The 15360-nt window shown below is 36.8% G+C and overlaps 1 protein-coding gene across 1 annotated transcript in view; it reads right to left on the bottom strand.

Annotated features, from left to right (window-relative positions):
• LRP2 (LDL receptor related protein 2) overlaps positions 1-15360 on the bottom strand; it is a 181232-nt gene that overhangs the window by 51333 nt on the left and 114539 nt on the right. The window contains exons 38-47 of the mRNA XM_087819423.1: positions 14042-14230; positions 11539-12459; positions 11250-11415; positions 10712-10870; positions 9315-9604; positions 8478-8681; positions 7284-7526; positions 4158-4283; positions 2675-2794; positions 87-218 (exon numbers count right to left, since the gene is read on the bottom strand). Of these exons, the coding sequence (XP_087675549.1) occupies positions 87-218; positions 2675-2794; positions 4158-4283; positions 7284-7526; positions 8478-8681; positions 9315-9604; positions 10712-10870; positions 11250-11415; positions 11539-12459; positions 14042-14230 (2550 nt within the window). The remainder of the gene's footprint in view (positions 1-86; positions 219-2674; positions 2795-4157; positions 4284-7283; positions 7527-8477; positions 8682-9314; positions 9605-10711; positions 10871-11249; positions 11416-11538; positions 12460-14041; positions 14231-15360) is intronic.

Raw genomic sequence — 15360 nt, 5'->3', positions numbered from 1 at the left:
CAATCAGACTCTCCAAACACATAAAAATCAATCTAGTGAGTTTCCCTGGAATGTGACTTTGCAGAAGAATTCACTGTGTCACTTACCACAGTGGTGTCTTTCATCTTCATCGCTCATGTCCCCACAGTCATTATCATTATCACAGATCCATTCTGCTTCGATGCACCTCCCATTGTCACACTTGAACTCATCACTCAAACATGTTGACTCATGGTACCCTGAAAACAAAAATAAAAAGCACCTTGATGAAAAGAATGGATTTGCAGTCTAGAAATCACAAGGGAAGCCTGCTATTGCATGGGTTGTCTAGAACACTGATTCAAATTCTTTAATCATATCCCCACATGTACCTTCTCAACTAGCCAAGTTATTATAGACGTGAAAACCTGGTACCCTACAAAATTAGCCTGTGGCAAAAGAAATTTTAATTTTATCTATTAAAAATACAGCACAAGGATAACAGCAGGAAGAAACAGGACCTTTTATAAGCTGGTAAAAAGGAGTGTAGATAGATACAGTCTTTTGAAGAGACATCCCCTTTGACACAGCAAGACCATTTCTAGAAATCTAGCCCACAAGTATCTTCCCACATTCGCATAAAGAGTTTTCTAGAAGGATGTTGAAGGGGTTCAGAAGAGGCCTCTCTAAGATGTGCTTCTTTGGCATGTGGGTTATTTTGAGCTGAAGACAATCGAGACCCTACAGGCTCAAGAGAAACTTTTACCTCTCCCTTAAACAATTTAAATTGGGGGACTTGCCCATAATAAGAATTATCATCAGAAATAACATTTTATGACCTACCTATAGGGCAGGGCAACCTTCTAATTCCTGCACACCTGCTCTTTTATCAACCTGTGAATGACCTCCCTCCCTCTGAAGCCCCAAGAAGCCTTACCTTTCATCATCATGTATGGCTCAGAATGCCATATCCCTCATCTTAACTTTCTGTCTCTGAACCTCTCATATTTGTGGGGTATCTGACTCACCCATGTATATGGGGTTTCCATATGTACATGTAATTAAGTCTGGTTATTTTCTGTTAATAATCTGTGTCGTGTAAATTTGATTATTAGACCACCCAAAAGAACCTGTAAGAGTAGAGAAAATTTCTTTCTCTCCCACAATATTCATTCCAGCATTATTTTTCAAAGCGAAACAAATGAAAGTAAAGAAAGGTGAAAAAAATGGGACTTTTACTTTTTTTATACATCTTATTATTTCTTTAAAATGATACTGCTGCATATTTTTAAAATGTATTCATACATAAATTTTGTGTTTATTTTCACTTAAATATGTCAGGCAGTTGGTACAAATTGCTATTACTATGACTTTGGTTCTCATAAATATGGAAACTATTCTTCATATATTTTAACTACTAGTTTATATATTTAAACCAATCTCTAAAAAAAAATTAAAATAAAATAAACCAATCTCTAATACTATTCTACTCACATTATTTCATTTATGGATCCTCAAAACACTATGTGCCCTTTGTTTTCTACAGAACTTTCAGGGTTGGGGGAAAGAAATTTGGCAAAGGGCTTCAAATAATCACTCTCCAACTATTAGGCACAGAATTTAAACCTGAGAGAAAACAGGAATAGGAAACCCTCTGAATTCTGCTGTAAAACTATGTGAATGGGCCTAAGAAAACATGCACAAAATAAAAAGTTTTATATATGATGTCATTTACTGCAGTGATATTTATAATAGAGGAAAAATATAAGCAATCTAAATGCTTAAAATAGAGGCAATGAACTCAGTGATAATCAGTAGAATATTATAAGGCCATTAAAAAAGAGTATAAAGACAATATAACAAGGGTCAGCAAACTTCCTCTTAAGCAGCTAGTAAATATTTAATTTAGGTTTACAGGCCATATGTTCTGTGTCTCACCCACTTGACTGCCATCATATACGAAAGCAGCCACAGAAAATATGGGACCACATTCTAATAAAACTTCCTTTATAAAGACAAGAAGTTGGCCTATGGCTATAGTTTGCTGACTGCTCTATAGCAATATGATTTGACAGATAAAAAAAATCACAATCAATGTAAAATATTGTACCTTTATATTTTTACAATTATGTAAAATAATTTGCATGAAGATAGGTTAGAATTTGCAAAGGTAAATAGCAGCCTCCAAATGTAAACAAGCACAAGCACTTCTAGGAATACCAAAGGGTCCCTGGCACTTCTCACATGGCCATGAGACCTTTCCATAATCGGGGACACAGGCAGAAGAGGAGGAGGACATGTGCCTCTAATATGTCCCTTGCCCATGTATGTGATGATTCCAGTCACTTTTGTACCCCCCCCCCCCCCCCCCCCCGTCATATGGGTCAGAACTCAGCCAAACTCAGAAATTCCAATTCACGGTCAATTAAAATTAATTAAGTTCTACAAGCCAGGCCCCATACTAGGGGCATCACCAACATAACCTCATTTCATCTGCACCAATCAGCAATTTCCACATCTTGATCATCAGCCTGCACCGTGCCCTGCACTAACACATTTTTAATGAATGCCTGCTGAGTGGTTTCAGGATCTCAGCTGAGCACAGGAGCAGGGAGTGCAAACGTTCAACAGCCATGACCATCGTCTGTGTTGGAAGCAGTTGGAAGCGTTCCTCTTACTGCATCATACTGCTTTTCGTGCTTGCCTACTCTCTTACCACAAGTGGCAGGTTCATCAGAGCCATCAGGACAATCTCTTTCTTGATCACAATACCAACGGCTAGGAATACAGCGTCCAGATGTGCAGTGGAACTCATTGTTGCTGCATGTGTGAACGGCTGTGGGAAGGGAAAGAAGATAAAGCCCATGAGCAAAACACCAGCTCATTCTCATCAGTCTTCACAATCTGCCCATATCTCTAAACTGAATAAACAGTTGCCAAGAAAGGAAGACTGAGGCCTGGGAAATGGGATTTTGTGTATGTGCTTTCCATGGGAAGGGAAGAATATGGTGAGGGGGGAGAAGGCAAACAATACTGCTCCAATTTTCTGGAATATTTTTTCCTGCATTCTATAAATCCCAAAACAAACTGCATTTGTTAGAACTACCAAAGTACTATCCTTTTGATACATGAAATCACAAATTGTGTAAAAGAAGACTTGCTTCTAAGTTTTCTGCTGTAACATAAACTTAAATAAATTATATTGAAATAATAATTAAAAGCAAAAATAGCAATATGACCATATCTGTGCTCACCCCACATACAACCTTTAGCCACATCAGACCATAATTTTAGAGAGTTAGCAAAGTTCTGCTCTTAGTCATCCTTGTTACATGGGGCCTTTTGTGAGTAAAAGAACTCTGCCTATGTTTGAATATTGGTTCTTTTCTCTAGTAACCTTAAGTAGCTCTGGTCAAATGTATTTTGTTATGTGGGTACAAACCAGAATCAAGTCTTACTCTTCCGGTCGCTTTGGCCCATGATGTCTAATAATTTGCCAGGACCAAAAAAAAAAAAAAAAAAAAACACTGATAAGGAAGCAGAGGTCCCCAAAAGATCGGCAGTAGCTCTGATCCATGTGTCCTCATCTGATGGCTGCAGCCTGAATTCTGCTTCTTCTTGCTGCTGTTACTACAACTGATTCCTGCTCTTGAACTATATATAGTCTGGCCTGGTGACAATTACTGAACTCTTAAATGATGTATCTATTTACACTAATAGTCTCAAAGTTATCAAGCTTAAGAAAGGCCTTTTAATTTTAGCTACAAATACAAGAAATTGTTTATTTGAACCAAATTGCTAAATATGAAATAAGGATTTCTGAAATTTAAACATATTTAAATTAGAAAAATTATCTCAGTTACTAACAATTACTATAAGGGCTTAACATGCAAATTCTGCCTGAAGTTCCTGAAGACAAAAGGCCTTCAACTCAGAGAAATGGCTCTGCAATGTGGAAGGTTACGTATCAGAGCAGGTCTATGCAGGAAATATTTGGAGTCCAGCCTCCAGCCAGGGAACAGAAAGAAGGGGCTTCCTATGCCCCTCCAATCACATCCTAAAGTAACTGCCCTCTGCATTTATTTACAATGTCATTTAGAGATGACAAATTAAATTGGGCCCAAACACCCAAGCCATATAGCTTTGTATTAGCTGAATGCACCCCTGGAACCACAGAAAGATAAGCAGGCTTATATTACCGCAAAAAGTGGGGCTTTCGTCACTCATATCTCCACAGTCATTGTCTCCATCACACAGGTAAGTACGAGGAATACAAATATTTGTACTGTGACACTTTGTGAATCCAGACTGGCAAGTGTGATCAGCTTAAAAAAAGACAACCAGATATACATTTGGAACATATCCACCGCACATATACCATAAAGAATGCCCATGTTAATGGGCCTACTGCAGAATTCAAACCACCAGAAGAGAGGCATTTTCAAAGCTATTCCAGAAGCATGATCCATGACGCTTATGTTATACAGCAGATTCTAGCGTAAAAAGAGATATTACCAGCTGATACTGCAGGGAGGTGAAAGGAGGCCTCCTTTGTAGTTTAAATCATTTTCATTATTTAATAGCATCAACAAGAGTCCCGCTTCTTAGTTAAATAAAGGATGGCATATAGAGTAATATGTAGCTATAAAAAGGAATAAATAAGATCTCTATTCTGATAAGGATGGTGGTTTGATCTCCAAGATATAGTTAACAGTAAGAAAGCACAATTTAAAACAGTAGACTATCATTTGTGTAAGAAAAACAATGATATGAGTGTGTGTTTGTGTGTGTGTGTGTGTGTGTGTGTGTGTGTGTGTATCTGTGTGTGTGTAGAAAGAGAGACAGGTAAGCTTATATTCAAAACAAGAATAAAAAATAAACTAATGAAAACTGTCACCCCTGTGGATAGATGGAGAATAGTGTGGAGGGAGCAGGATAGAGAGGCCAAGGATGTAAGGCTTCTGTTAATGTACCTTGTCATAAAACTTTGACTTTGAAATCATGTACATTGTTCTGAATAAATAAAAAAATAAAAATAAAAATGGAAAAAGGAAAACAATTGCTAAAGTTTGGAAATAATAACAAAATTAATAGTAAATCAAGCTGATAGCATAACAAAGAGAGAGAAAATTCAAGTGACTTTAATACCAGTATTTTGACTGCACATCCCTAGAGAGACATAATCTGAGAACATGAAGGACCTAAAGTTTTTAATCACATTTAGTAGATTTATTAGTAATAGTATTATTTGTTTGGCTATTTTGAAATTATTGTAGGCATTTTTAAATTACTTTGGAGTAAATCAAATAAGTCATTATGTAATATCATTAGAAATCAAGATTTTTAGCTTAGAGAAGAGATATAATTATAAAATCTAAGATGTAAAACACCCAGAATCTTAAATTAAAATGGGAAATACTGATATAAAATTTCTTCCCTAAAAAATGTATTTTCCTAGCTCTGTCCACTGAAAAGGCCTAGAAGCAGTAAAAGCCAAATAGGAATAGGATGTCTCAACACCATGATAATTTTTAAATGCCATAAAAGGAACGAGGTCTCCTTGGATAAGTGGTTACTTCCAGCTCTGAGACAGGAAATGTAGAAGTCTAAGCTATGGAGAGCTGAACAGGCCATGTCAAAATACCGGAGGAGCCAACCTAGCAGGGCTCCTGCAGGACTGAAATAGGAAAACTGAGCACCAAAAAGAATAAATTACTTCACAGCATTAAAACTGATAAATTAGGTAAAAATCTATGAGTTCAATAAAATACTATAAACGAAAAAAAACTTAGTGTTCCTTGCTCACCAACTCATTAGTACACTGAAAACTGACAAATACAGGGAAAGAATCAAACATTTATCCTGTAGATTTGTATTTCAGGATAACAAAATAGTTGATAAGGGAAGGGTCTTCTTTATACCTTCAGCTAGCAAATGTGGAAGGAATAACAATTTTAAAAAGCCTATTTTGTAATAATGGATTTATGAAATAACCATCCATGGATGTTAAAACCATTGGGTAAACGGCTGATTGGAACTTCCTAAGAGAAGATTCAGGCTGACTGGTAAGGCCACTAATTAATTGTATCGTCACCTGAAGCAGAACAACCAAGCATTAGTGCCTCATGATGTGATGCAACAGTGGTAGTGCCTATTCTTACCCAAAGAATTGAACCTATTCAAACCTCTAGGCCTAAATTCCAGTTCATAAGATAAGAGAGATAAAATAACAAATTAAGAAACGCAATTATGCAATTAGTCAAATCCAGAATGTGGGAAATTCCACAAGACAAATCAATGTCATTTAAAAAAAAAAAAAAGTGGGAACCATTGTGGCATAAAAAACAATGAAGAAGAGTTACAACAATCAAAATCAATGTGTAGATCTTGTCTGAACCTTAATTTGACTATAACTGTAAAAAATTGGGGTGATAAATCACAAAATTTGAATATGGACAGAGTACTGGAGGATATTAAGTAAGTATGGTTGGTTTCGCTAGGCATTATAATGGCATGGTAGTTGTTTTTCAAAGTGTCTTTATCAGGAATATGCATGTCTAGGAGTTGCTTTAAAATATTCAGAAAAAAAGTTGAGGGAGATGGATGAGACAGATTGGCCATTTGTTGATAAATGTTGACTTATTTGTTTATAAATGTTGATTATACCACCACTGAGTGAGGGGTGTATTATACTATTCTTTCTGCTTTGGTGTATATTTGAAATTTTCCATTAGAAAAGTTCTTCTAAAAGCACACCCAAATAAGTATTGTATATAACTCTCCCTACGAAAGCAACAGAGCATATAGATATATCTAAACTGAAAATATATTTGAACTTAGAGTCTGCTCTTTTGTTTTCCCAAGACACTAAAGTGAAAATCCCAGAAATTTTGGGAAAATCAATGAACTAAAATGAGCATACCAGAAAAAAATAAAAATACCAATCATTTTGGTCAGCACCATACTATGTAGCTTTTTGCCCAACAAACATTAACCACAACACATTTATGCAATAATTTTGGTCAATAAAACAACCAAAATTTTTGTCAAGTGAAATTTTAATCTGGTAGATGTATAAGCCAAAGATAAAATACTTAAGGTTAAAATAGCCAAAGGTATAAATCAAAGTCAATAACTCAAGTGTTAAGTAGAGTTGTTTCTAAAAATCATCCAGTAAAATATATTAAAATGAAATTTATGTTTTGAATGAATGCTTAGTTCTTTGATTTTTTTAAAGAAAGCCCTTGTTTTTATATAAAAATGTCATCTCCCATGATCCAAAATTTCAGACCCCAAAGCACAGTAAGTACTTAAGGTGAACTTACGGCAATTTTTCTCGTCTGAAGTGTCATTATCGTGGCAGTTGTTTACGCCGTTGCAGACAAACTGGAGAGGTATGCACCTCCTGTTACTGCACGTAAATTCCGTGGTGGCATTACACGCACTGAACAGGCACCCTTCCTCATCACTGTTGTCACCACAGTCATTGTAGTGATCACAGCGATAATGATACGGGACACATCGCCCATTGTCACAGGTGAAGGCTGTCGAATGGCAGGTGTGAAATGCTAAGAGGAGGGAAAAAAGCACTGATGAAACCCCTTGAATAAAGCATCATCCTAATTTCTCAAAAGATACAATCAAATAGAATAGACACTTAGAGTTTACCTTCCAAGGCAAAAACGGCTGCAAAATGGACTGCATGCAAAGTGAGATAACACTTTAAATTAGTTAGATTAAGCAAAATATGATGTAGGCTTTTTTTTTTTCTCCAGCAAATAAAGTATTTTAAGCAAATGGCAAAGTCACTCCATTTCTCTATCATCTCAATTTAAAAGTTTATCTTACTCACAGAAGAGCATATAAATACAGTTTCTTTGGGGGAAATAAAACTCTTATCCCCTACACAGTCTACTAGAAAAAGGTAACTAACCTCAGATCATCCTAAGAAAGTCTACTGTGTTTTACTCACCCCAATCAGATGGAAGCATAGTATTGGGAGTGATTTGAATAAAATTATTGAATTAATGATCCTTCTGCTATTTAAATTAATAAAACTATAACAATCTCTTACTGGAGCCCTTAATTCCATGCTAAGTCATGCTTACCATGCATCAAGCCTCCTGTTGTGTTTTTTATACTATTTCTCTTATGCTTCACAAGAATCCTAGTAATTGCTCCATTTTACAGATGAGATGCCTGAGGCTCAGAGAGGCTAAGTAACTTTCACAAGGCTATATAGATTGTGTAAATGGCATAGCCAGGATTTTAATTCAGCACGTTTTGCTTTTAATCACTACAGAGGGGCTTCCTAATGAACCTATTCCATGGCACATGTATCAGTTTATTTGTGATTTAGCAGAAATGCAGCCTGGATTCTCAGAGTAAATGCTTTTCATTTCTAACAGGATGCCCAGATACAAATTGCAAATGTATTCACACATAGCAGGATTCTATACCAAACACTTGACATAAAGACAACTTTAGCTCCTAACAAAAGCTCCAAGAGTCCAACTCACCACACACATTTTCCAGCTCATCACTGCCATCACCACAGTCATTGCTGTTGTCACATTTCCACTGCTCCAAGATGCAGCGCCCATTGAGGCAGGTGAAATTGGAACCAACACACCGTACACCACTGTCCACAATGCAATGCTTATTGTTGTTGGCCAGATACCAGTGGCCCTCCTGTGGACACTGGCACTCGGCACCATTTGGACCTGAAGAAAGGCCCAGAGAAAGCAAAAGACTTGTGTAGTAAACATTCATAGTTTCTCCTCCAGAGTAGAACTTGGCAACAGCTTCTACATTGAATGTGCTATAAGACAAGCCAGGGAAACTGCTTCCATCAACCTTTCAAAGATATTCTGAGTTATATTTCCATCAAGAAGAACCACCGCCAATTGATCAATGTGGCTGATTCACCCTAATCTTTAAACAACTTCTCATCTACACTGAAACAATTGCAATGATTCTACCTTCTCAGCAAAATCTGCGAAGCATCGGTACCACAAGGCACATCTTCCTATGTGTTGTTCTCTGTAAAACCCACTATGAAGCACATCACACATCATATCATTAGAAACATTCCTCCTAAGTGGAAGAATTAAATCCCAATCCCCATCTTTCTTTCTACCTCCATCAAGCTTGAATTAAAAATGCCTTCATAAGAGGGCTCCATATCAAATAGAAAAAAAACCCTGTCAAAATCTTCCTTTCAACATACAAACCTCCAAACCTATATTTTGAATTACCCTGAAATCAAGAATTTGGAGTTCGTTCTTCTTTACAGCATTCCCTAAGTTGTCACATTATCATGCTCCTTGATTCTATCTTCACGAGCAATGCCTTACCTGGTGCACAAATATGGCTGCAGCCCCCGTTAAACTGGTCGCAAGGATTGCTGCACTGCTGTGGGTGGTCCTTCACAACAACACAAACACCCATAAGCCGGACTGGAAAACTCGTGGTCATTGCAGTCTGGCCTGATCCATCATATTTGTTAGCTCGGTAAATTTTTTTTGTGGACCAGTCAGTCCAGTAAATATACTGGCCATTGAGAGTCAAGCCAAAAGGACGCAAGATTGTGCTGACAATGACCTCACGGTCCATGCCCTTTAGAGTGCTGCGTTCAATCTTGCGCCTAAAACAGAGTAAAAAAAAAAAAAAAAATGCTTGAATCCAGAAAGAGTAAGTTCTTCAACTGGCAGTGTAATGCCTGGGCCTAACCATTGCTTTCCACAAGCCCTCGACCTTCTTTTCAAGTGGAGGATATGCCACAGGAAATGTTCCTTCTAGTAATGGGAGGTCTTAATTTGGTTATCAAACAATGGCCTATATAATTAATTTCCAATTACTAATATAAACTACAAATAATCCTATAAAAAGGACCAGGTTGACATTAGTAACAGGAGAATATTATGAAATAACACATGTAATGCGTGGAACTCAGCACATAGTAGTCACTCAATAAAATAATTAAATTTCTCCCAACTTCCTTCATGAATTTTTTGATTTGTCATTTACTGAGTGCTTTGAGATATTTACCAGAAATAATCCAAATTTAGACACAAAACATCACTGCTTTGTTTCAAATAAATTGAAGATCAGGTTGTTAGGTACTCAGTGTCACAGAGCCAAAAACATAAGAAAGTAATCAAGAAAAATGAAGATTCCTGACATGTAGATACCAGCCATAATAAACAAAATCATCTCATCTCTTCAACTATTCCATTAGGATGATTGGAGTGTAATTTCAGGGGTCCTTGGAGATGTTACATATAAAATTAGAGTTAACGAAAGTATCTAAGGAAAACATTAAGAAAGAATCTATTTGAGAAAATAACTAAAGTCAAGACTAAAGGAAAATATTTTAATAAGACACTGAACACTAAAGCCCAGAGAAAACATCATATCAATGTGTATTTAAAAGTCATTCATATTTTATGGTAGTTAAATGGATCCTGTAGATTATAAATTGAGTGGTTACATTTGGAAGCATAGTTGAAATTAATTCATCTAGTAATGCATCTTTAGATGCCTTTTAGTTCATAATTGTTAAATCTTATAACATAGATTAATTTTCACAGGTACATTCACCAAGCTAGAATATTGTTTCCAAACTGATTCTGTGTTTTGGCTACATCTGTTTGGCATTTTATATTGTCATTCCATTATGCAAATCTCTCCTCTTTGAAAGTGGGAAGAATTCGTCTTATCCACACCTACATGAATAACCAAAGACACATACAAACTAGTATCTGTCCAGTAGAGAAGATCTTCCTCATGGTCCACCGTGAGCCCACAGGGCCAGACCAGGCTGCTGTTCACAATGGGTTCCCGGAAGTTTCCTCCCATTGTGGCTCTCTCAATTTTGGCATTAGTATCCCAGGAACTCCAGTAGATGTACCTAGTCATCCAAAAAAAGTCATAATTAATTCATTACAAGGAACCTCATAATCTTTACTTGAAAAAGAAGAACAGCCATCTTTAACTGAAAATTGATATTAACAAGGCAAATATAACCCTACTCATTTCCTACCCACACAACTTGCCCAAAAGGGATTTACTGAGTCAGAGCATTGACTCCCTAGTATACTGCCAACCTTTCTAGCATAAAGGTGAGTTCCTTCCCAGGTAAAATCACTCATGTTCTTTCACCCTTGAGTCAGTAGCTACAGTGTTACAGGCCATAAAATGTTGGCCCTCTATGAACATAAAATAATTTCACGCCCCTCTCCCTTCAGAAATAAGCAGACAGAAAGATAATAAGAAAGATGATGGCATACCCTCCACAAGGATCTAACACAATTGCTCTTGGCTTTGGAACATGGGCTATCACAGCACGCTTAGATCCATCCTCAGCCATGGAGTTAATCGTCTGGTTGGTAAAGTCACTGTAATAAACTCTTCTATTGATCCAGTCAAAAGCAATGCCATCAGTAGTCCCTATATCTGGACATACACCAACAAACACACATACATTAAGAGTCTCAATATGCGTTTTTAGAATCAATGGGTCATCTAGTGTGTTGATCCCACTGTGTCCAAGGTAAGCTACACCTGGAGTACACTTACCTGAAACAATGACAGTGGGAGAACTGATCCCTGCATTCAGGTTGACATAGGAAATCTGGCCATGTCTAGCTTCTAAATTTTGTGTGAAGTAAATTCTGTTATTTATGCTGTCATAGTCCAGGGCCATGACATGTCCTCCCACACTTATTGCTTGGAAAGGTAGGGTATGGTCTTCAGGATCTAAGTGTAAGCTTCCCAAGGAATTCTCTAAGGCAAAGATGAGGAAATTTTCTTTTGGAATGGTACAACTCTTGCCATCATGGTCCAGGGTCCCAAAAACACAGCTACAGTTTGGGGTGTGCAATCCAGGTAGAGCAAAGCAGAGATGGGGGCATCCACCATTATTTTCCAAGCAAGGGTTGTTGTTGACCTCTGATGCTGACCGGGGCTGGACACTCCGGTCAAAGACTGTCACATCTCTTAGCCAATTGATATTGTCCCTTATCACGGCTGGTGGCTCTGTGTTCCCTGGTTCCTTGCTAGCTTGGAAGATTTTTTTTAAATTTCTGTCTACCCATATGATAGAATTTCCAAAAACAGTGATGGCATAAGGAGTTGGGTAACGACTGCCATAACGAATCACTTTCAATTCCTTTCCCTCAGCATTGATCCTTGAAATTACATCTAAAGTATCATCAACCCAATAAATGTAGCCATTGCTATGGTCCACTGCTAAGCCCCGTGGTGAGACAATGCCTTCTGATACAAGCACAGTCCGATTGGTGCAGTCAAGAAAAGCACGTTCAATCTTTGGGTTTTGCCCATAGTCAGCCCAGAAGAGGTATCTATTCTTGGGGTCTACAACAATATCCCTGGGCATATCCACTATGACTCTAAGGAGAACCCGACGGTAGGTGGTATTGATGCGCAGAACTTCTATCAGGGCTTCAGAGTCAAAAGCATTGATGAAATAAAGGTTTTCTGCAAGGGGAAAAAAAAGCATGCTGATGAATGGAAAGCCAAGAAGAAAAAAGAGCACACCTCTTCAAATTCTAAACAAAATATGTAAGGTTGAGGTTTGGCTCAGTAGATATTGTCTTTTCCAAGATAATAAATGTCTCACTTTAGACTTAGAAAAATAAGTGTTTACTCGGGATCTAAAAAGATTGTTTCTTCAAATTTAAAGAGAAATGTGCCTATCTTCAGCTTCTAAAGCACATTAGAATTCACAGCAAATGTCAGAACCCACTTTCTACTCAAAGGTGTATTTCTAAGAATGTCCTTCCTTTTCTACCTGAATGTTTAACACCTGAATTTTCAAAGACTCTAAATATACATCATCATGGTATAACTTCTGCTCCAACATGATGAAAAGGAGCAAAGAGGGAAAGCCATCAGGATCTCAGGTTGTTGATCAATGTTATCAGTGCTCCTTGCTCTTAACATTAACATGAGGTCTTTTTCTAGTCTTTCTAACTAGTATAGGTGTTTTCATCCCTTGAACCTTCTCCAGCCATCAAGACAAAAGTGCATTTTCCTTTGAGCATTACAGAACAATGTAAGTGCAAGAATAAAAAGACCATGATGTGAAGACAGTATAATGGAGAGTAATCCCAAATCAATTCTATGAAGTTGAAAGTGTGTTGTTAAACTATCTACCAAGGCACATCTACTTTGTTCCTGTACCTGACTCGATAGACAATGTTACTGATCTGCTCTTTTCATTACTTATCTCTAATTGGACTATATGTATATTCTAATCCTTTAATCCTGGGTTGGCAAACTTTTTCTATAAAGGCTTATTAATAGTAAATATTTTTAGCTTTGCAGAGCATATGCTTTCTTTCACAAGCACTCAGTTCTGCCACTATAACACAAAAGCAGCCATGGCCAATACATAAACGAATGGGCATAGCTGTGTTGCAGTCATTTGGCCCATAGGCCACAGACTACTGACTCCTGCTTTAACTATACCCTCAGTAATAACATAGTAAATTCATAATCAGGAATGAGATTTAGAAACCCTATTAACACCTTACCTAAGCATACTACCATCATTTGCAATAAACTCTTATGATAGTACCTAGATTTTTATAATACATTTTAATATTTCTATGTGATATCTACTTACCAAGCTGGGTAACACTCAGTGATACCTATTTTTATAGAATGGCATTATATTCTAAAAATTATAATATATTTAATACAGTTGATTCTCAGTGTATCATTAAAAATGAGTGATATTTCAAAGTTAAGTACATAAAGCAATACAACTAATTTAATGTAATATTGGGTCTGGCATTTCAATAGAACTACAATAGAGAAAGTGCCTAATCAAAGAAGTATTTATAATTAACATGAGGAAGCAATTAAGAATTTGGAAACTAAAATTTCTCAGCTTTAAAATAAATACTAGCCATTTCATGGATTACATTATATTTTAATATCAGAAAAACAGATCTGTAGTATATAACACTAGACTAAACTTTCTAGCATAAACTAATATGATGAAGATACAAACACAAAAAAGTTTTTCAATAAAATCAGTATATAGTTTACCTACCTGCTACCCAGTCCATGGCAATACCCCGCACTCCATTTTCACCTATCCCATGGGTAATGATGTTTGTGAAACCAGATCCATCGGGTTTGACTCTACGGATTGCATTATAAGATTTCTCTGAGATGCTGAAATCACACCAATAAATAAATCCAGAAGACACATCAACATCCACATGCAGTGCATTTCGTCCTGGAATGTTCAAGAAAATATCATTAAACAAGGCTCTAGCTGGAACTAGAACTTTTAAATGTCTGCCCTTCCTCTCAAACCCTCATTCCCAAACCCCTGCTCCGGCTATGTCCCCATTACAAAATAAAACTATCTGATTCCTAGTCGCAATGAGCACACCTACCACCCAGATCTTGGTTTCTCACATTTCCCACAATAAAGAACACTGATGGGGTGGGCAGGTATGAGGTAAGGCTGGAACGTCTCACTACACTAAGAAGCAAGGAAGCACTCAGACACTAATGGAAGCATGTCAAAAGCACAGAGGCAGCCTCTGCAAGAGGCTCACCCTGGCCAACATGGATCAGCATCAGAAGTGCAATTACGTCAAATGATTTATAACACATTGAGTAAAAAAAATAAAAATTTTGACTCCACAGTGATGATAATTTTTTTTAACTTTAACTTTAAATAGGACAGTTCTCCTAGAAGAATGTTATCTATTAAATGTAGAAGAAATGATAGAATAAGAAAATCACTATTTTGCAATCCTAATTAAATAATCAGTTCAGACAGGGATTGTCAGTGGCTGCTAAAACCAATGGGTAAAAGGCACTTGGGAAACAAGATACTCATAGGGTGTCAAAGTGTAACCCCCCAAAATTTCATACAAATTACAAAGGGGAAAATATATCTTTAAAAGGCAAGGATTTCACGGTGACCACCTTAACCAAGTGATCAAGTTTAAGTATCATTGAGGGGAACATGCTGAAATTATGTTCTTAATAGGATTCTGTACCAAGTATACAGCATTTATTTATGAAGCATTCTTGCCAAATGTGTTCAACCCCAATCGAATCAATTAGACCTAACCTTCATTTCATGGGAAATGCAAGGTATAAACTGAATAACAGGTTAAATGACAAATATTCAAATAATAATCAAACAAATCCTCAATGTGAGATTCTGAAAGACAACAGGTCTCAACCCCCCCACAAAAAAAAAACAAAAAACAGGAGCAACTACTACAGATCAAAAGACACTAAAGAGACACTCCAAATATAATGCATGAATCTTCATTAGCTCTTGGCTGGAACACAACAGTAGTTATAAAAAAATTTCTGAGGCAAACTAGAGAAATATAAATGTGC

Source organism: Miniopterus natalensis, chromosome 8 (assembly GCF_054644295.1).
Source record: "Miniopterus natalensis isolate mMinNat1 chromosome 8, mMinNat1.hap1, whole genome shotgun sequence".
NCBI classification, from domain to species: domain Eukaryota; kingdom Metazoa; phylum Chordata; class Mammalia; order Chiroptera; family Miniopteridae; genus Miniopterus; species Miniopterus natalensis.
Note: the sequence above shows the minus strand (reverse complement) of the source record. Positions and strands in the feature narration are given on the sequence as shown.